General features: G+C 63.7%; 2 protein-coding genes across 3 annotated transcripts in view; both read right to left on the minus strand.

Annotated features, from left to right (window-relative positions):
• Nucleotides 1-482: 482 nt before the first annotated feature.
• Nucleotides 483-15,984, minus strand: PWP2 (PWP2 small subunit processome component). Its single transcript, XM_044250791.1, has 21 exons — nucleotides 15,950-15,984; nucleotides 14,804-14,916; nucleotides 13,456-13,550; nucleotides 13,094-13,193; nucleotides 12,101-12,244; nucleotides 11,109-11,244; nucleotides 10,632-10,858; nucleotides 10,196-10,339; nucleotides 9,982-10,052; nucleotides 9,417-9,553; nucleotides 8,851-8,999; nucleotides 8,523-8,670; nucleotides 8,148-8,298; nucleotides 7,173-7,353; nucleotides 6,052-6,199; nucleotides 5,322-5,430; nucleotides 3,642-3,707; nucleotides 2,564-2,782; nucleotides 2,277-2,427; nucleotides 2,062-2,136; nucleotides 483-1,016 (listed from the first exon to the last, which is right to left on the minus strand). The coding sequence occupies exons 1-21, from the start codon at nucleotides 15,965-15,967 to the stop codon at nucleotides 839-841; spliced, it is 2,760 nt and encodes a 919-aa protein (XP_044106726.1). The 5' UTR covers nucleotides 15,968-15,984; the 3' UTR covers nucleotides 483-838.
• Nucleotides 15,985-18,596: 2,612 nt separating this feature from the next.
• TRAPPC10 (trafficking protein particle complex subunit 10) overlaps nucleotides 18,597-21,588 on the minus strand; it is a 78,938-nt gene continuing 75,946 nt past the window's right edge. Inside the window, exons 22-24 of one of the 2 annotated variants that reach the window (XM_044250789.1) lie at nucleotides 20,309-20,503; nucleotides 19,944-19,993; nucleotides 18,597-19,850 (exon numbers count right to left, since the gene is read on the minus strand). In XM_044250789.1, coding sequence (XP_044106724.1) covers nucleotides 19,755-19,850; nucleotides 19,944-19,993; nucleotides 20,309-20,503 — 341 coding nt within the window. In that variant the 3' untranslated portion in view covers nucleotides 18,597-19,754. Of the gene's footprint in view, nucleotides 19,994-20,308; nucleotides 20,504-21,588 lie in introns of both variants that reach the window. The other variant, XM_044250788.1, reaches the window with a different exon arrangement.

Below are 21,588 nucleotides of genomic sequence, written 5' to 3' on the forward strand. Positions count from 1 at the left end.
TGGGTCACAGAGCCCAGGAGCAGGCGCAGGTGGTCTGAGGAGCCCCAGGCTGAGACACAGCAGACGCTGTTCCCACCCACTGTCCAGAAAGTGCTGCACCCGGCTGGGCCCTGTTTTCCTGCTCTTGAGTGGAAGCTGCTTCCACCAAGCCTCAGGGACCAGGACGGGGGCCTGACGGGAAAGCCCAGCTTTTCTCCTCCCTGTGGCCCTAGAGAGCCGGCACAGGAGGTCTGAGTGAGCTCCCCAAGAACACGGTCCAGTCCCAGCCCCAGGGATCCCCGTGTGTCACTCTCCAAAGTCAGAGTGCGCAGAGACTCCCGGAGACTCCAGAGGCAAGACAGCCTGGGCTGGGGGCCACGCAGGTCGGGAGCCACGCGGGCTGGGGCATGGTGGGCGCTCCAGCTGTCCTGCTCACCCGTTCCCCCAGCACAGAGAGGCCACAGGCAGGTGACCCCAATGGTACAAACGCTTTCAATTCAGAGTGCAGATTCAATCCACACTTTTATCATAGAAAACCTCATTTTTTTCATCTCCAAATCATCAAAACTGTATTAAAAATATAAATAATGGTCACACAAAGTTCAAGTCTATAAAAACGGACCCATTCATCTCTGTAGACAGGCATCTCCAACAGCGCACGAGCGACATTCACCTTGGCTCACAGCACACGGCTCCCGGGACCGTGTGCCACGCCGGTGCTGGCCCAGGAAGCAGGTGCCGTCCTCCCGTTGGCGTCTCCGTGCCGCCGCCCTCACTTGCTTTCCCGGGCCCAGGCCGTGGGGCTCCGTCTCGTCGGCGGTCTTGACCGCAACAAGCAGGGCCGCAAGTGTGGCCAGCCCTACACCAGGTGCCCGTCCCCATCTCCATCCCCGTGTCGTGCGCCAAGCAGGTGCAGAGTGTCGTCATCAGACGCGTCTGCTTCGTCGTCGCTCCCCGGCGGCTCTGAGGGGCGTTTCAGGCCACGCTGCTTGGACACCGCCAGGGCGTACTGGATGTTATACCGGTTCCAGTCACAGCTGTTCAAAGTGCACAGGAGTCCCGTCAGGCAAAGGGACCACTCTCCTCTCCTGCCGGGACTCTGGCTCCCTGGGCGCCCCAGCACCTTCCCTGGGACCCCAAGAGTAACTGGCCACAGGAGACCTAGACAGATTCCCCGGCACTACCAGATCCCGAGGGAGGGGCTGCCGCCCGGCTTCACACCCATTCTAGAGAGCAGAGAGGGGCTCCCAGACTCAGTTCTTGCCCCCCATGAGCAAAGTAAAGAGAAAAATCACACCCATGTTTCCATGGAGGAAACCACCCAGTATGGACGAACTCAAGGCAAAGGGCTGAGAAAACTACTGCCCTGTGGGAAACCTCAAACAAGATCCCGTTTGGCAACGTAACTGGAGCCCCCTGATTAGTACACAGCAGCGAGCTGCGCCCCCACATCAGCGCAAACCACCACATGCAGGCGTCCCAGCAACGAAGCGTTTACGGGAACACCACATTACAAGGAGCCCCGTCTCTCGGACTGAGCTCTGCAGAGGCACAGAGGCCCCAACAAACAGCAGGGCAGCACTGACGCAGGACCCCCACGCCCCCACAGCACCCAGCCAGTGGCCAGGACTCTCAGAACAAAAGCCTCCAGGAGGAAGGGCTTCTTCAAGGCTCCAAAAGACCAAGGAAGCTGTCACTGGACAGCCAGGGCAGGGAACACGCCGCTGGGGATGGAGTGGGGACCCCTGGCCACGGGCCCTGAAGACGGCCCCGGAGTCCCCGGGTGCCCTGCATGCCCACCCCTCCGCTCAACCTCAGGGCAGGGGCAGAAGAGGCCTGAGCCAGGAAGAAAGCAGCCGCGACAGGACTCTCAGAGGCTCCGGACCCCCCGCGGCACTCCTTCCTCCGCGGGCTGACGGTGGGAGGTACTGGTTTCACCGGAAGAGCACTCTCTTTTCAACTCCTGGCCACGCCTGAAGCTGGGACCTCGAGTCCCACTGGGGGGAACCAGCTGGGGATGGGGCCACCCCCCAGCGCCGCCGTCCCCTCCGCACCCCCTGCCCCGCCCACGGCAACACGTACAGCCTGGAGACGTCGTCCAAGTGCCGCTGGATACTCTTCTGAAGGAACTGAACGGCCGGCAGCACCTTCCCCGCCCTGCACAGGAGACCCGCCTCAGCGCACGGCCGCAGCCCGGCGCCGCACGGCCCCGCTCGTGGGCGCGCTCGCAGCCTCCCGACCTACAGAGCCCAGCCGACGGACGGGACCACAGCCGACCCCAGGGAAGTGCTTCTGACCTGGCCTTCAGCTTCTGCCCGTGCACCAGGAGCAACTTCTGTGTCCACAGGAGGTAGAACTCCAGGTGGCAAGACACTTCGAAGGACGAAGCCAAGAACTCCAGCACTTTCTCCACGTACGGCTCCGGAAGCGAGGAGCTGACCACTGCGACTGCAGGAGCAGGGGCAAACTGGGCTGGCTTGGCAGGGACGGCTCCCATCGGCAGGAAAGGGGAGGACGGCTCTGCAGAGCCCCGAGCCCGGACACGGGGTGCTCCCGGCCCTGGGGGACCCGCCCCAGCGCTCACCCTCGTCCCAGGGCACCGACTCCAGCGCCTCCCGCAGCAGCTTCCTCTCGTTGAGCCGGAAGGCCATGAGGATGGCCCTGGTGTAGTCCTGCTGGCGCAGGGCCGCCCGGATGCGCACGGGGGTGACGCCAGTGTCCAGCTCGAACGGGTCAAACAGCGTCTGCGCGTCCAGGGAGTACACGAGGAGCCCCTCGCTGGTGGTGGCCGCCCAGCAGCGTCCTGGGAAACGAAGCCGGCGAGAGCCTTCCCCAACACCGACTCTCACTTTCCCTCACCTTTTTAAAGGACGGACACTGGGTACGTCCCCGTGGTCCCAAACGCCAACAGCAAGAAAGATGCATGGGGACGCCGTCCTCCCACTCCCACCCCAGCCACTGGCTCCTCGGCGGGGGGAACGGTGGGGGTGGCGCCAGGGTCGCCGACACAGGCATCCCCCCTTCCCTGCTAGCGCGCGCTCACGGGAGCAGACACACTCGTGTGCACCAGGCCCGGTCGGGTCCCCGCAGGGGCGCACACCCGTCTCTGCGGGCCACACAGCCTCAGCAGAGACACTGTAGCAGCACCGTGGAGCCCAGAGAAGACGCCCGGACAAGCAGTGCCACGGGCCAGAAAAACCACAGGCCCCCAAGGGAGGGGCTCCCAGCGCTGTCCCTGGGCCACGGTCTGCAGCTGGCCTGCACAGTGTACGTGGCCACGCACGGCTCTGCGCCCTGCGGGGGAGTGTTTCCTATGGCCCCACACTAGCCCACTGCAAGCATCCGTGTCCTGCCCGCTCCACGGGACCACGTTTACCTGACGGTCCCAGGCCCTGTGGACACAGACCCTTCCCGCGGCCCCTCAGATGACTGCCACACAAGAGTGGAGCTCAGGGTGGGTGTCCGCCTCCCCGGTTCAATGCCCAGTGGGTCCAAGGCCACCCTCTTCACTCTCCTCTGAAGAACAGTAGGGCCCAGGGCCGGCCAGAGCAGTGACCAGCCCTATCCCTGGGAGCAGGTGACAAGCCCACAGTGTGCACTGGAAGCCCCGCGGGACTACCCCTGCCCTTCCCAGCTCCAACAACCCGCCACTCGGGGCTCACCGGTGGGAGAGAAGCGAAGGGAGGTCACCCTGATTTCAGGCTTGAAGTGCCGAGAGCTCATGTCACCTGGAAAACAGGGCAGCACCTCCCTTACCGCTCACAGGACGAAGGCAGGGACCCCGCTGCTCTTCCCTGGCCTTCCCGCTCCATCTGCACATGCAGCAGGCGTGTCCTGCGCCCCAGCGGCTGTTTCACAGGCACCGCTGGCCTCCGCAGACGAGCGCTTGGAGCCCCTGCTCCCAAGCATCCACCCAGCTCGGCCAGCAGACAGCTTGTCTGTTTTGGCAAAAGGCCTTGGCCTAACCCCAGGGCTGGGAGGCAGGGTGGCTCCAGGCCCCAGCCGCCCATTCTGCCCGGTACTTAGCGCCGTGCACAGCTCACACGACTTCACGCGGCAGCTCTGCACCGTGGAGGCTCATTGCCCTGGGCATCCCCACGTGGGTCCCTTCTGCAAACTGATTTTTCACATCTCCTGTTTGAGGCATGATATGCTCCTGTGGCTCGAGAGTCAGTGACCCGCGAGTCATCTGAGAAAAGCCACCCTCCTCTCTGGCGGCCACCTCGGTGATGTTTTGTGCCTGCCTCCTCACAAACACGCTGCTGGGGACCCAACCTCGGGACGACCAACACTTGGGGCTGCGTCCTTGTGGGTCCGGCAGACCCTGGCTCTCCCCACACTCAGCTCCAGCACCTGCTCTGCTCAAACCGTGACCGTCAGGAAGTCTGCAGACACGGTGGGAACCACCTTTACACATCACTGAGAACTGAGGAACCTGTTTTCCCGAAGAGATGCCCGAGAACACGTGTGGCGCGGTCAGGGGCTGCTCCAGGCCCTGCATCAACGGTGCAGTCCTGCCCCCAGCACCCAGCCAGTCGCTGGGGCGCCCCTGCAGCCCAACATGCAGTGTGGCTCCCTGGCACTTGGAGCGGCACGAGCCGGGCTGGAATGAGCCGGCCCAGGCCAACGCCAGAAGGGAGGACAGCCCCAGAGGTGGGGTGGGGGGGGGGGAGGCCAGCCCCAGAGGTGGGGGTGAGGAGGGAGAGGCCAGCCCCAGAGGTGGGGGTGAGGAGGGAGAGGCCAGCCCCAGAGGTGGGGGTGAGGGGGGAGAGGCCAGCCCCAGAGGTGGGGGTGAGGGGGGAGAGGCCAGCCCCAGAGGTGGGGGTGGGGAGAGGCCAGCCACAGAGGTGGGGGTAGGGGGGGAAGGCCAGCCCCAGAGGTCGGGGGCGGGTGGGGAGAGGCCAGCCCCAGGTTGGGGTGAGGGACGAGGCTGGCACGGGCAGGGCAGCTGTGTGGCCACAGCCGGCACACTGACTTCCTAGCTGCCGGCTGTCCCTTTCTAATGGTCTACTAAAGCCTGAGTGCCACCCCTTCCCTGGGAGGGGCGTGCCCTCCTTGGGCCTCTCTGACTCCAGCGCCCTGACCCCGGAGCCCACAGAACCCTCCTCGTGGCCCACGTGGGGGTGAGTGTAAGGCACAGGGCCGGGCAGCGGCCAGAGAGCACAGCCGCAGGCCCAGACAGACAGGCAGCCTCGGACTACTCGTGTGTGACAAGAGCTCCTGGACGTAATCACTGCGGCCCCAAGAGGAAAGCAAAGCTGCTGTCTCCTGGGAGCAGTGGGTGCTGGGCAGGGCCACCTGCTGCGGCCATGGCCTTGGGGGGCACGGGGGCCCCTGCTCACCTTTCTTCACGCCCGGCAGGGGCACTGCGACTCCGTCCTCCACCCCGGCGTCCTGGTCGATCAGCGCCAGGTTGCCAAACTCGGTCATTTTCCTTCGGTTTAGAAACTCCTGGAAAGGGGAGCCTGGGTGGCTCAGTGGGTTAAAGCCTCTGCTTTCGGCTCAGGTCATGATCCCAGGGTCCTGGGATCGAGCCCCACATCAGGCTCTCTGCTCAGCGGGGAGCCTGCTTCCTCCTCTCTCTCTGCCTCTCTGCCTACTTGTGATCTGTCTGTCAAGTAAATAAATAAAATCTAAAAAGAAACTCCTGGAAAGATGAAACCCCAGGGGTCTTGCTCATCAGGTAGAGAGCAAGAGCCCAGCCCCCAGGCCTTGCTTCGCTCACGCGCCACAAACACTGGTGGAGACGTGGCCCCATGGAGAACAGCCACGGAACACAAAGATCCCAAGGCACAGACAAGCCAGTTCTCACCCCCGTGAGGCGGAAGCTGCAGGCGGATGGGGCCGGGACCCTCCAACGCGCCCCCAGTGAGCGCTCCCGCAGCCTCCATGGGGCCGGCACACGTGGGGGGCGTCTGCTCACTTAGCCTGCCCATCTGCAGGGACCGTCCCCTGCCACCAACTCAGGAGGGGGCGGGCCTCAGACAGCAATGGGGGCCTGGGCACATGGAGACGGGCCTGGGCATGCGGGGGGACGGGTGCTGGGGCCAGGCAGCCGGCACTCCCCCTCACCTCCATGGCATCCAGGGAGAGGTTGCAGGAGATCTCAAACTTCTTCCTGAGGATCTGCTCCTTGACGTGGTAGATGCACACAAACTTGGACATCCCTCCGGCTAGCACGCTCTGGCCGTCCGCAGAGTAGCACACCGTGGTGAAGGCCCTGAAGCCAAGGGGACAAGAGCCTCGTCACTGCTGAGACCCCCGACGGGTGGCTCCCCACTCTCCCCCCTCCCAAGCCCCGGGAGGAGCTCCGTTCTCGGGAGGCTCTGGCCTGGGCCTCACAAGACACCGTCACCCGCCGGGCTCCGCAGCAGCACCACCCCCAGGAGAAACTTCCAGAGACATGACCCTCTCTCAGAAGGGCCCTCCTGGGACAGGACAAGAAGGCCATTTTGCCTGCCCCGCGCACAGCAGCCACTGGCCGGGCCGCCTGCTCAGCCCCGTGCGAGGGAAAGCCGGGGCCCCACCGGCCGGGCTGCTCACGAGACAGTGTCACGTGTGACACCAAAGAACCCAAGCAGCAGAAGAAAGTGGCGAGACGTCATCCACCAGAAAGCGCTCATGCCGCAAAGACACCGCTGGAGCGAAAAGAGCCCCGGGCAGAAAGCGGGACGTCCAAGCCCAGATCCGCCAAGCGTCGCCTGTTGGGACCATGCGGGACCACTGTCGCCGTGTTGAAGACCCTGACCCAGAGGAGCGGATGCCCTGGACGACCGCCTGCAGCCTCAGGGAAGCGTGAACCAGAACCACGCGCAGAAAGCGCCCCGGCCCGGCCCAGAGGGCTGTCGTCTAGAAGCCCGTGGGAACGGGGTAGGCGGCAGGCGAGACCGGCCGCCGCAGGTGATGCAGCCACTTTGCAAAACGCTCCAGATCCTCACAGAAGCAAAGCCTGGACACTGCGTGACCCCCCCAGAGATTCCACCCGAAGACGCACCCCAAAAAACCCAAGAAAAGCTGCGCTCACAGCCGCCGGTCCCGTCCGATCCCGCAGCCCAGGGGGCACGAGGACATGGAGACTGACCAGTCACAGACCCGACATAGGCTCTGTGACCCCCGGGGGAGGAGCCCCGAGGCCACACAGACCCCCGGACTGCGGGGCGGGATCCGCCGCGGCGGCTCACAGAGGCACTCACTTCCCCTTGGCCGAGTGCTTGGCAGTGATCTTGTCCAGCTCTTTTCTGCCTGTCTTGAGGTCATGCCTGCCCTCGATGCAGCCCGTCTGCACGGCATTCTCAGGGTCCCAGAAGGTGATCTGGGAGTTCAGGGTGGCCACAGCCAGCTCCGCGCCGTCAGGGCGGAAGGTCACGGCCAGAGCTGGAGAGAGAGGCATCATCAGGGCCAGAGGAAGAGCTCACGGTCCGCCGGCGGCCACACCCTCCACACCCTCGGCCAGCCTCACGCCGGGAAAGCCAGGCGGGCAGCAGCACCCCAAGTCTGCACAGGACAGGTGGGGGCCCCTGGCTCTCCCCACAAAAGCTCCACCCTGCGGGAGAGGCCCCAGGCCTGAACCAGCTCCGGGGCGAGAGGCCCCACGTGGGGCTGTCCCAGGCCAGCCTGGGGGCAGGGGACAAGCAAGAGGCCAGGCTGGGCAGGGGGAGGCCCAGGGAGAGCGCAACAGAGGTGCTTCTGACAGAGCCGCAGGACAGCCTCTAAACACACCAGCGGGTGGCCAGGGCTCAGGGCGGAGGCCCATCGGAGAGCCAGGCAGGCCACCGGCAGCTGCAAGCATGTCCCAGAGCTGCGTGGGCAAGCAGAGACGCTGCGCCCAGGGGCCCACGAAGCACCCGGGGGGCGTGCGGGGCAGGACGGCTTCACCCACACACACAGAAGCCAGGGCCCCGGGTAGCCTCCTGCGCCTACAGTCACCTCGGGCTCAAGAACAGCAGCTGTGTCTCAGGGATGGCAGCTCAGGGGGGAGCGCCCGGCTCACTCCCCTGGAGAGGAGCCGGACACCGAGGAAGAGAACAGGGCCACCAACCCCAGTAGCTGGGGAGCAGCTGGGTGTCCGGGTTTACACGTGCCTACACCTGGGACAGATGGATAACGGCTCCGAAACGAGGCCTCCCTCCGCCGGTGACACCTTGTACCTGTGCCCCCCATGCACCCACCATCCGAGGTCAGGCCCAGCGTCTCTGTGGTCCTCCAGCTGTCTGCCATGTCCCACAGGCGCACTGTCCTGTCCCAGGAGGCACTGGCCAAGACCGACCTCACCGGGTTAAAGCACAGGCTGCTGATGGGGCCTTCGTGACCAGATAGGACCTACGGTGTCCAGAGAGGAGGCGTGAAAAGACAGCCCCGGGGACCACGCCGCGTACCAGGCCTGCGCACCGAGGCTGCAGGACGGGCAGCTGACAACAGTCTGGGTCTCAGTGCAGGGGGGAGGAACCGCGGCCAGAAGACGCCACTGCCCCTCCTGTGGGGTCCCCAGAGGCACCCTCCCACGTGCCGTACCCCCCACCCCTGCCCCCAGACCGGACACTCACGTCCAGGAGCCTGCCTGTCTGCATGGACCAGATGAAGACCTCAAAGGAATCCTGGGCCCCGGCAGACACGACCTCCCCGCTGCAGTCCACGGCCACGCAGGAGAACTGGGTGGGCCGCGGGGACGTGAAAGTGCGGAAGTTCCGGTACCTGCCCGGAGACAGGCCTCCGGCTGGCACGGCTCACAAAGCCCCACACCTCGAGTCCCTGGGGCCCCAGGGGTCAGGCTCGCTCTGAGCCTGTCCACACTACGTGCTTCCCAGCAAGCCCACGAGCCCTCTGTAGCGCTCTCAAGGCCCACCTAGAGAGGGGATGGAGCGGGCAGGTCACCTGTGAAGGTCAAAAGCACGCACAGTCCCGTCCATGGAAGAGGTCACAATGACGTAGCCAGTGGCCGTGAAGGTCACACCGGTGACCCCACTCGAGTGCTCCGTGAAAGTGATGAAGCAGAAACCACTGAGGGTGTTCCACACCTTGACCTACCGGCAGTGGGGGTGAGGGGTGAGGGGCTGGGCACAGCTCAGGGACACATGCACGGGTCATCTCAACCACGCCCCCCTCCACAGCTGTGCACACACCCGTCCCTCGCCCCCATGAGGGAGGCCTGGGGGCTGGCGGGAGCCCGTGTCACCCCAAGAGGCACAACGAGTTCGCACCGTGACACAGCTGCCCCCATGGACTGACCCCCAGCCGATCAGCTGCATGCGCACCGAAGGCCGTGCCGTTAATAGAGAAACGGCCGCCGGCTGTCCCCTGTAAGTCCTGGGGAGCCGGGGGACGCCTTCTCATGAGCCTGGATGCAGCAGGGGTAGCCCCAAAGTCAGGGCCTGGCTCTCCCTCCCCGGGGGCCAGGAGGACGAGACCGCACGGCCCTCCCACCCCAGGCCGAGCCCCACCTTGCCGTCATCGCCGCCGGTGGCGAGGTACTGCCCGTCGGGGGAGTAGGCCAGGGCCACCATGCTGTTGAAGTGGCCCTGCTGCTTGAGCACGTACGATTCGCTCTGCCACTCCCACACCAGCAGCTGGCCCAGGCCTGCAGAGTGCACGCAGGGACGGGCTCGGGATGGTCCCCGACACAGCGGCCTGCAGGCAGACCCAGGCAGCCGGCACCCCCAGCCCCCTAACCCGAGAGAGGGCGCCCGGCAGAGACTGATGGCCTGAGTCACCGTCCCGCAGGCACCTGCCCCAGCACCCGACCCCCCTGCCAGAGGCCCACAGCCACGGGCCCAGTGGCTCACCGAGAAGGGGGCTCAGGCAACGGGGAGCTCGCAGCTCTGAGGAGCCCCCAGCTCCCTCCCACGAGAGTCCCTGGCCCACCCAGCGTGCTCGCTCGCAACGGCGCGTGGAAGGGGCTTCTCCCGGGAGCTGGCGCAGCCCCACGGTTGGGGGGCGAGGGGCCACGTCAACAGTCCGAGAGCAGCGACTGTTCTCGTCCCCGAGCGACCGCGCACCAAGGCGCACCTGAGCAGCCGAAGGCGACCCAGTCTCCGGAGCCGTTGACAGCGATGGACGCGATCCTCTGGTCAGAGACGCTGAGCAGGAGCGCACCGTGGGGGCAGGGGGACAGGGGGCAGGCAGGCAGCACCGTCAGCCCCGGGCCACCGCCCGCCTGGTGCTCTGCGCCCCACCCCCACCTGCACACGTCCCCCCGCCACGGTGCCAAGGGGGCGCTCACCTCAGGGAGTGGATGAGGTTGAACTCGGGGAGCTCGTGCAGGTGGAAGACCCCAGAGGCGAAGCCGGTGACCAAGAGGTGGGTCGTCTTGTGGTACGCGGCGGCCGTCAGCTTGTTAAAGTCTCCCTCTTTGTTGAAAAAGTACCTAAGCAGACGGGGGTTCCAAGGAGATGCAGGCGGGGCCAAACGGCCACGCTGACCTCAGCCTGCCCCGGCCCCCTGGGATCCCCAGGCCATGGGCCCTGGACCCGTGGCCCTGCCGCCCTGGCCTCTCGCTCCCGCTCTCCAAGGCTTGCCCCTCGCTGAGCCTCCCTGCCCCTGCCCCCAGGACACGAGGCGGCTCCCGGCCGGCCCCCCGGCACAGCCTGCTCTCCAGGCTTGTGCGTCACATGGCAGCCCCGAGGGCGCGAGCCGCAGACACCCGCAGGGACACCTACTTGGCCAGCCGCGAGTACTTCACTTTTCCCTGCTGCTCCTCCGCAGCCGGCGCCGCCTTCCCCCGGACGGTGGTCTCCTCCTCCCCCTCCTCGTCGTCCTCCTCCTCCGCCTCCGCGCCCTGCAGCAGCTCTGCCCTCCAGCCCGTGGGCGCTTTCAGCCGCAGGCCCTCTGGGGGGGTGTCACACTGCCACACACACAGGGCCCCGTCCTGGCTGAGGGTGTAGAGCTGTAGAGGGAAACGGATGAGACCGTCCCGACGCCGGTGCCCACCAGCCACGAGGCAGGCTCGCGGTCCCGGAATCCCCTGGCCCGTACGGCCCGCCCCCGAGTGCCGGAAGAGGTGACCGCAAGGGACAGCCAACAGGTGCCGCTGCTCCCCGAACACCCCCAGGTGACCCGGGAAGGCGCCTGCGTCTACGGGTGAGGCGGGTGCGTGGCTGCCATCTGGGGTGCCGCTGGGCTCCGCGGGGACGTACATCCAGACTGCTGGACTCAAAGAAGCAGGCCACGATCGCGTCCTTGTGTCCTCCCAGCGCGTAGTAGATGAGGTTGTCCCAGCGCTCGGCTCCGAACACCCACGTGGACATGTCCTTGCTCCCGACAGCGAAGCACCTGGACAGAGGAGGCCGGGCTCGTCCTCAGGGCTCCTGGGGCAGCGCCACCCAGCACGGAGGAGCCGCCCAGAGTGACCAGCCCGGGTCTGCCCGGCCCGAATCTCCCCAAGCGTCGGCAACACCCCCACGTTCCTCAGGGTCAAATCACCGTCCCTCCTCACGGAGCTGTCCCTCACGGGATGGCAGCGCGGGGGGCTTGGAGAAGTGACCGCCAAGCCCATCGGCTGCCACGTGGGGAGTCCTGCTCCTCACGCCTCCCTGACTGTCCGTGCCCCCCACCTGAGGAAGCCCCGCTCCTGGAACAAGCACAGCCAAACCCGGGAACCGTCGGTGCCTCGCTGAAGCAGTGGGGGGCGGGGGGGCGGGTTAGGCGGCAGGGGGCCCCGCTCCGGCCCCGAAGACCTGTCTGCCAGGAGCACAGCGGCTTCCGAGGGCCACACTGCCCCCCTGCTCCCCCGTCCCCCATGGTGCCCGACCCCAGACTGGCACCAGCCACCAGCCCCCACACGTCCCTGGCAGACCCTGAGCCAGCAGCCCTCCAGGACGGTGGGGGAGCAGCCGTGAGAAGACGGGGCCGGCGCCCCTGTGCGGAGAAGCCCCGCAACCCTCCCATGGACACGGCTGCTCTGACATGTGGCACGACAGATCCTGGTGCCCTTGTCAAGGACCAGAAGCTGCGCTCTGGTTCCCAGAGACAGACGCCAGGCCCGTGCCGGCCCCGCTCACAGCCAGGAGCCCACCGGCTTCCAGCCCCAGGAACACTCGAAAGAGACCATTTCCAGGTGGAACTCTGGGATGTGACAGGAGTCACCAGGGCTCCCCGTCCAACACGAGGCCCCGCCCCCGGGTTTCACCTGGAGTCGTCTGTCCAGTCGATGCACGTGGTCTCGTCGTAGGGCCCAAAGTAAGTTTTGTCCAGGACGAAGGCATTGAATTCCCGCTTCCTCCCAGGGGCGTGGTACATCTGCGCGATGTTGCCTTTCGTGACGACGAACTTCCTGCAGCAAACAGGGGCCATCAAGATCCAGCATCCCCAGAGTCCGGAGCCCAGGGCAGAGCCTGAGGACAGCGCCCCTGCCCTGAGCAGTTTCCTACGAGAGGCGAATGTGGGGGCCCGGCTCTCCACGGCCCCAACCCCCGTCTTCTCTCGCAGGGACGCTGACCCCTGCCACTCTGCTGTCCCGGAGCACAGGCACCCCCGGTGCTCTCACCAGCCTGGGGGACAGCCGCCAAGGCCTGGCCACACTCGGACCAGCCCCGGGGGAGCTGGAAGGACAACACGGGTTCCGTGCAACAGCACAGAGGAAGAGCCACTACCTTCTAAGGGATTTCTGAGGCCGGACATGGGTTGGGGGCTCATGGCTGAAACCCAGAGCCGCCCCCTCCACGGCCCATCCAGGTCAGTCTGGGCGTGAGCACCCCAGGATTGAGCCCTTTCCCTTGGAGCCCTGAACCCGGAGCAAGGCCGGGTCTGGCCAGGACCCTATGCGCACACACTCTCCTCCCTGTGGACCTCAAATTGGGGGTCAGCGCTACTCCGAGCCAAGGACTCCTCTGTGGCTCTGTCTGGAGACTGCAGGACCGTCAGAGGCCCACGACTGTTCTGGAAGCGGTTCCGGTGGCACAACTTTAGAACCACCCGCTCGAGATGGGAGCACCAGCCGTGGAGGACGGAGAGCACGGCCTGTGGCCATGCGGCCCTATGGGAACCTGGAGGGCGGCCAAGAGGAGGCTTGGGCACAGGCTCCCACGCTGATGCCTCTAGTCGAAAGAGTGCCTGAGCCCGGCGGCACCCGCCATAGGGTCTGGACTTGGTGTGCGCCCTGCCCCAAGCCCCGGACCCCTACCTGCCATCCGGAGAGAAGGACACGCTGTGCACCGAGCCCTTGAAGTGGAAGTGGTGCAGCACGGACCTGCACACCAGGCTGACCAGCAGCGCGTCCCCCCCTGCGGGAGGGACAGTGGCAGGTGTGGGTCACGCCAGACAGGACAGCTACGGCCCAGCCTGGGACGACGCTGGGAATGTCCACCCCCCGCCCCACGCCCTCACCCCAAAGCCCAAGATGGTCTCAGCAAGGAAGCAACTGGGGGAGACGACTGGAGGGGCTGAGACCCCGGTGGGACCGATGCTGGCCTTGAGTCACCCTGCCGCCTGCCCTGCCTGTCCCCCCAGCTGCCTGCGTGCCGCCTCCCTGCCGAGGGCGCTCACCTTCATCGACGATGATGGCCAGGCGGCCGTCTGGAGACAGCCCTACGCACTTGACGTTGTACCGCGTAGCCAAGGGCAGAGTGTTGGATTTGTTGCTGAGAGACAAAAACCGGAGCGGTGTAGCTGGTCTCAGTGGTGAGGCAAGGAAGGGGCGGCCTCAGACCACCAACCCCTTACCCCCTCCTGTCCCTGGCCGGCTCTGGGGCCAGAGCTCACGGCTGGTCCCCAGCTCCCTGCTGGAGAAGAGGAAATAAGACCAGGTTCCTGCAGAAAACTTGGCAAAACATACTCAAAACCTTAAAAATGGGCTTTGGTTTGGGGAACCTGGTGGCTCAGTCGGTTGAGCGTCTGACTTTCGACTTTGGCTCGCTGTGATCTCAGGTCACGGCGTGGAGCCCCACGACAGCCTCTGCGGTCGGTGGGGAGTCTGCTCGAGGTCCTCTCTCCTCTGCCCCCTCCACACGCACAGGCACGCATGCAGGCACGCAAGCCCCCTCTCACACAAAAAAGTAAACTGGGGGGGGCTCTGATTGTCCGCAGAAGTGCATCCCAGGAGATCTCCGCGAAGGCTACCGAGTCCCCAAACTGGAATGTGCTAAATGTTCCCCAGAAGGAATTAACCCCTGGGCCTGCACAGCCCCGTGAGGCTGTCGTCACAGAACGGGAAAGTAAGTAACACGAGAAACAAGGAAGCAGCAGCCATTGGCTTGGGCTAACTGTGCCCCACTCTTCTGCTCTCTGGTCTCCACCGAGCGTGCGGTCCTCACTCCAGCCCCGTCAGCTGTGACCATCTCACCTGCTGGCCCAGGGTGCCCCGCCCGGGCACTGCTCTTGGGGGCGTCAGGAAATGAGTCCCAGAGAGGATAGGGACCATCGCCCCTCTGCTGAGACCGGGAGGCAGAGCCTGCAGAGCCAGACACAACTCCAGGCACCCCCGGGCAACCGGAGGGTCTCACCCTGGCCACGTGACTCTGGGAAGGGGTGACAACCGTTCAGGAGTTCTTCCCCTTGAGGAGAAGGAACAGAGCCAGGTGCCGGCTCAGGAGAAGGAAAGTGAAGCTGGAAAGTGGAACCGCCGGGTTCCAGCACTGGCCCAGCACGGTCCAGGGTGGCCTCCAGAGCCGGCACCCAGCACAGTGACTGAGACCCCAGGGCTTAGGCGAGGGCCCGGAGCGACTAGAGCAAAGCAGTCCTGCGAGTGAGGCGCTCACACTACGTGCACCTGCAGAACCTCCCGGCTGCCCCGGGGGCGGGGGGTGCACTAGGAAGGGGAGGAGGAGGTACACACGGTCAGTTTTTGCTGCATGCTGTAGCTGTCCGTGCTGTTCAAGTCATTCCAGCCACTTACTTTTTAAGGTCGAATATAGTGACTCTGTTTCCCACAGGGCTGATCAGTGAGTTTCCATCACGTGTAAAATTCAAGTTTCCGCACCTATACACTGTCCCCAGCAAATTTGAAAACTGAAAAGCAAATAAACTATCTTAGTACAAAGAAAGCCCCAAAGTGCAGGAAAGGCTAAGGGAGGCCTCTGGTCCAGGGCAGCACAGAGCTCCCCCGCTCCCCCAGGTCCCTGGCCATTCCTGGGTCCCTCCTGGCACGCTTCCTGACCACCTATGCAGTCCGGCCAGGAGGGACACAGGAAGGGGAAGGGAGTCCCAGCCCTGGGAACTCCAAGTCCCTGCCGAAGAGGATAAGGGCCACTGTGAGTGTCTGGGGCGGGGGGCGGTCTCCACACACGAAGGGGACCCAGCTGAAGCGGGAGAAGAGCGGAGCAATGGAGGGCAACCCCCCAGCACCCTGGGCTCAAGGCCACCCCAACAAAGCAACCCTGTCGAGTCCAGTCCGGGAACTCCTCAGACTGAAGGGCGGCCTGGAAACGGCGCTGCGCCCCGGGTCTGCGCCCTGCAGGCCCTCCCAGTCTCCACCGGCCAGGCAGGGCCGCGAAGAGCTCAGCACAGAGCGCGAGCAGGGCATGCAGGCAGCGCGACGGGCGGACGGGCTCCGCAGGCGGGTCGGGTGACCCCGGACAGCAGGAGCCGCGGGAGCGCACCGGGAGCAGCCCGGCCGGCGGCGAGGCCGTCGGCGGAGGCCCCGTGGCCCGATTCCCGCGCTTTCAGGCCGTGTCAAGGGCCGCGCGGGCAACAGGGAGGCACCGAGGCGAGCGCGGCGAGGAGTGCGGAGCCCGGCGAGGAGCGGCCCCACGGGGCGGGCACGCGAGCGCGTAGAGCGGCCCCGCCCGCGAGGAAGAGGAGGGCAGGCGCCCCGCGAGCCGCCGGGAGCCAGGCCCGCCGCCGCTCTCCGCGCCGGGGCTCCGCGCTCTCCCGCCGCCTGTCCGTCCCGTCCGGGGGCCGCCGCGCACCGCCCCGAGGCCGGCCGCGCGGGCTACAGGCTGACAGTGCGCTCCGGCCCGCGCGCGCCCAGGCCCCGCTCTCCAGGCCCGCCGCCGCTCCCCGGACCCCGCGCCGCGAACCCTCGGGCCGCGCCCGCGCTCACCCGGTACGCGAACTTCATCGCGGCCGCCGCACGTGTGCCGCCGCGCAGCCGCCGCGCCCCGCCCGCCGGCCCCAAGCAGGCACTTCCGGGCCTGGCCGCCGCGTCGCGCGGCACCACAGCGCCCCCAGGAGGCCCGGAGGGGCGGTGTCCCCCGAGGCGGAGCCGAGCCTTTAAGCCGCGCCCACGCCTCCGCCCCGGGGAGGAGCCCAGACCTCGTGCCCCGCCCCCGCCGCGCTTCGAGGCTGAGCTCCGTCCCCCGGGCCGCGCCCCCGCCACGCCCCGAGGCGGACCCCAGGCTTCGTGCCCCGCCCCCGCCGCGCCCCGCGGCCGAGCCCGCCCCGGGGCGTCGCACCGGCGGGACCCGCCGCGAGGCTGGAGCTCGGGTCCAGCCGGGTGGCCTCGCCCCCGCGCCGCTTAGAAGGTTGAGGCCGGGAGTAGACGAGGCGCCCCGACCCCACCCGCACTTACGGCCCCGCAGGACGAACGGCGGGGCGGGGCCCGAACAGGGAGCCGCGCGGGGAGCCGCAGACGCGCAGGGGCGAGGCGCGGACGCCGCGGCGGCAGCTCCCTTCCCGGGCGCGCGGCCCGCGGCTCCGTCCCGGGGTGCCCCGAGCCCGGAGGCTCGCACGTCTCCGGTCCTGCGGGCTGCGGGGTGACGCACCCCGACGGAACCCCCGGTGCCCCCGCGAAGCGGGCGGTCGGAGCCCGAGTCCGCAGCAAGGGTCGGGGGACAAGACGGGGCCGTCCTTCAGGTCCGCGCACGCGACCTCCATGCGCCTCAGCCAAAGAATGACGTTCAAACAGCAAAGTTTCTTCTTAAAATGTGTATTTCCAGAATGATAGTGCTCACATTTAAACAGTCTTCGTACAGTGGTTTGAGTCTAACGGAGTATTACAGAGTAACGTGAAAAAGGACTCTCCCAGCAAACCAGTAAACGGAGTGGGTCTAACCGGCAGCGTCGAAGTCACCAGCTGGCCGCCTGCTCGCCTCGGAACCCCAGCCTTTCGGGCCTGACAGCCGGACGCGCGCCAAGAATGAACCGAGAGGGACGCGTTCATGAAAACGCAAATGAATTCCAAAATCATGGGTTTATTTTAAAGATCACAGCTGACAGCGAAACATTCAGATCCGCATAGTTCGGTCTTTAAAAAGTACTATAACTTCTTATTTTTATGGACACATCTGCAGTGTTCCTTTAATTTGATTTTGTAAGTCAATCTTATTTTAATCACTCAAAAACCGGAAGCCTGTGTGTGTGTTGTCTCTGCTGACCACGGGCATCAACCGAGACCCACCAGCATAGAATCCAACCCGCGACCGGCTGCGCTGACAATGGACTGGAGGTAAAAGTCATTTTCAGATTGAATACAACAATTTCCACATTAGAACCAGAAGTTATAATTTTTCCAATCACAGGAAACCCCATGAAATTCACCAAAATTATAACTTATATCCCTTTCCACTTGCTAGTACTTACATGTTGCGCAGTGTGTGTAAAACGGCTGCATATTCTGCCATTTAGATGCTCATTCGATATCCGGCTTCACAATTCTTTAACAGCTGCTACATCTTTATTAACAAAACCTGCTCGTCTCAAACACATAAGCCTTATTTTATTTGAGACACAACAGAAACCCAATTACTGCTTTAAAAAAAAAAAAAAGATGATGTTTTAGGTAACATGTTTCATTTCTGTTGAACAAAACAGAACAAAAATAGAGGCACTCACCCAAAAAATCTTATGGGTAATTGGGGGATGGGGCAAACCAGCCATAAATTTGAATTTATACCAGTTGAAAACAGTAAAAAGCCACCAAGAACACTTTGGATTTCTCCATTTTTTCCGAGTATGTTATGTAACTAGAGAGGATTTCATCTGGGATTAGAACCCAAAATCAAACAGAAACAAGGTAACCATCGAATCACACCCCCCCCCCCAGGGGGGAGAGGTAAAGCCACATGATACCAGTGTGAGCCTTTTCTGCCAGAATCAAATCTCAAAGTTCTCTTCACTCAAAAGGCTTGGCCGGTCTGGAGGCCATCGTCAATTTTTACAACAAAATAAGTTTATTTGAGAAACCCTAACCTATCATTAGATTCTGAAGTTCTAATTTGCCTAACTAGTTGACCAAGTCGATTAGTTTTAAAGTGCACCTAAGGAAGATAGTTTTCTGAACAGTTTAATTAAACACTCCAATATTTGTCTTCTTTACACGTTTCCAATTTCTGTAAATGAAAAAGACATGGGGCGGGGGGCGGGGACTCACACCACCTCATTTGTTGAGGAAGTGGAAAGTCAGCACACAGAAGGGTGCACGCAGCCGCCCTGTGTACCCTGAGCCCCCCCGTGGCCCCCGCTCCCCGCCGCACCGCCACACCGGCCTCTCCCGCAGGTGACCGGCAGGACCCGCGGCACCAGCAGCTGCGAAGGTCCCTTTCCTCTGGGGCTCACATGCTTGAGGCTGCCCCACCTCCGCTGGACCTGACTACGCTCGCTGGGTCAGTCTGCTCCGCTCCATTCCAAGCACACTTTCCCAGGGGAGTAAGAGTTCTCTATTTCTTATGTACAAAAATACATTGCTCTGGAGAGCTGGAAAGGGTTCCATACACCCAACACTTATTTACAAGCTGTGACTCTCACACCAGTAAAAACAAACACACATTTATTTTCTCCTTGATTTTTGGTGCAACTTATACATAAACATTACATCCGTTAGTCTGTACTTTTAAAAATAATAAATCAACCATATGTACAATTAAATTTACAACCAAAAGCAAATCAATCCATTGGTATGGCGTGACTGCGATTTTAGTGGACCGGCAGAGAATATTCCAAGACTCTTCGTCCTTCCCACAACCAAACTAGAAGCACAGTCAGAGGGCCGCCCCCCCAGTCCCCCTGAAATGGAGCCTCTTAATGTCTAGGACTTAAGGTGCAGAAGAAACACATCGATTATACAGTGACGATGACATGTCAACGCTTTAAAGGTGAGAAGAAAACGACGTATCACCCCCACATATATAATGGTAATTCAAATAAATACATATTTAATTTCAAGTGCATATTGACATTCAGTCAACATCATGGGGAACAGGGGTTCCAGAAACATTTGTTCCTAAACTAGTTCAATGCCAAGTTGTCCCTTAGGCCCTGGTCTCGTCTTCCCCGAGTTCCTTTAAGATGGCTCCAGCTAATGGAGGCTCCAGGTCCACCCAGTGGGCCACCCCAAGGCACAGAAGGGGGGTCCTTCTGTTCCCTCCCCACCCAGCCCTCAGCCTCACTGATCTGCCCTAACAGGGTGTAATTCTAGAAAATCGCTACGTATCTCGGGTAAAAGATGGTGTCTCACCCTCCAGGAGACTCACAAATCCACCCGGGCTGGGATCCAGAGGGCAGCCGTGTGACCAGGAAGGCACACACGTGTGACAACGAAGACGGCAGGGCCTGCTGTGTGTCTCCCTGGAAGGCACACGGACTCCATGAGGAACCAGGAGACGGGGAGGCGGCCAGGTGAGGGCGCAGGGCGGGGGCGGGGCTCTGCAGACTCCGCAGGACACCAGCAAAGGGACCCAGGGATGGGAGAGGAGAGCAGCGAGTCCTCTTACAGCGCGGACAACACAAAAATGACGCTCTAACTCAGCCGACCGGCCGCACGCCGAAAACCCTCCGATGCTTCCGTGGCCAGGCAGAAGCACCGCGAGTCCAGGTAGCGCTAGAATGTCACGATGGAGAGAGCAATGGAGCCAGGATCCCTTCCCGTGCGCCCACACCCGGCCGGGGGCGTGTGCGGACTCGAGGCACGGTCATGTGACGCTGACTTCGAGGACGTGGTCGTCTTTGCTGGGGATGACCAGGATCTGCGTGCCCGCGCTTGAGTTGAAGACCTGGCCCGGCGGCAGCGCCTGGAGCCGGGGCATGGGCAGGCCTTTGTGCTCACCGCTGGAGGCCGAGTGCGCGCTGCCCCGGCTCCGGACGCTGCCGCCGTCCGGCTGGTCGTCCAGGTGCTTGTCCAGCGACAGGCTGTCGCTCTCTATCCAGCTATCTGCAAAATGCACCGCCGGTGACACCCCGGCCAGCGACCCGGCCCCCAGCCACCCCGGGGGAGCAGCAGGCCCACCCCAGCGGCCTTCAGCGCACGAGCAAGCCAGGTGGCCCCTTTAAAGAGAAGCGAGCCCACGGGCCGTCTGAGGACCCACGGTGGCTTCTTAGCAGATGCCCACACCCTGCCCCCCGCCCCCCCCGCCCCCAGCCGCTGCCCGTCAGCAGCCCGGTGCCCGCGAGGCGAGCGTCCCAGCGCCCGCACGGACCTCTCCCTCCCTCCGACAGCGGCTGCGCCTTTCCCCTTCAAGGTCCTTACCAGCGTCCAGTTGTGAGGAGTGCGCCGAGTGGTGGGGGAGGTATTTAAACAGCCTGACGTCGGGGAGGGGGAGGTAGCCCGCGAAGAGGGGCATCACCTCCATGTGGACGCGGTGCGTGGCCTGGGCGGCCACGGGCATGGAGATGACGCCGGAGCTCTTCCCGCAGACCGCCCAGTTGCTACTGTTGTCGACCACTGAAACAGAGGGAGAGCACTGGTCGGGCCCCGGCAAGGGCCGTGCGCAGCCCCCACTCCAGAGCGTCCATGCCAACCGGACACGTTCTCGACCTCCCTGTCCTCTGGCCGCACCAAACAGGGAAGTGTGGCTCGGCGACAAGGTACACGCGAGAGCCACGAGGAAAATCACCTTCTTCTCAAGTTCATAAATGAACAGGGATTCGGTTTTACTCAAAAACTTTGTACATCGGGCTTCCAGAGGAGGGGGCGCTGGCTGTGGAATCTGGAACAGGAGCGGGACAGGGTAACGGTCTGTCTAGGAAGTGGTGGCATCGGACCAGGGGTCCCCACCCCAACTTTGCTGCTCAGACGAGCCTCTCGATGGCATGGAAAGAGCTTATGGAAAGGCCTCCTCAAGGAGGTTGCGACATTGTGACACAGCAGACATTGTGAACACACGGCAGGCATTAGCAGCAGTGATTAGACCAGCCACGATGTCGTTCAGCGTAACCAGAATGTTAATGCACTCCTCACTCAGAAGTCAGTGGGCCGGGAGCTTGTCCTCGACAAGCCGAGGGCCTTGCCAAGAGGGGACGGCAGCTCTGTCAAGGGGACACTGGGCGGGGCCCAGGAGCTCCATGCACCAGAAGCTCCCTGAGGAGCAAAGAAGGGGTGGCAGAGGGCCGGCTTCCCACAGAGGAGGATGGAACGCGGCATCCGGGAGGGAGACCAGAGCAGTTCTCAGAGGGTGATCCTGGGGCACCTGGAAGTCCCACTGCCGCCCTTTTCCCCAGGCTGCCACACGCCCCGGTGCCCAGGACCGGAGGCCCCAGCATGAACCGAGGCCCCCCATGCCTGGAGAGGCACGCCAGTGGCTTCCTCCCCACCATGCACCTGAGGACAGAAATCGCCAGTTTTACTTAAGGATGTCCTTTGTGAAGTCGTCGAAATTTATGACATCCCCTCCTTAAGGAAAGATCTTTTCAACTGTAAGTCTGAATGATTACAGACTCTCGAGAAGCTGCGCCCCATGAGAGGGCCTCCAGCCCCCGAGCTCCCGGGGACTGCCCCCGCCGTGCTCTTCCGTCCGGGGTACTGGGCCG

This window comes from Neovison vison, chromosome 6, assembly GCF_020171115.1.
Source record: "Neovison vison isolate M4711 chromosome 6, ASM_NN_V1, whole genome shotgun sequence".
NCBI classification, from domain to species: Eukaryota; Metazoa; Chordata; class Mammalia; order Carnivora; family Mustelidae; genus Neogale; species Neogale vison.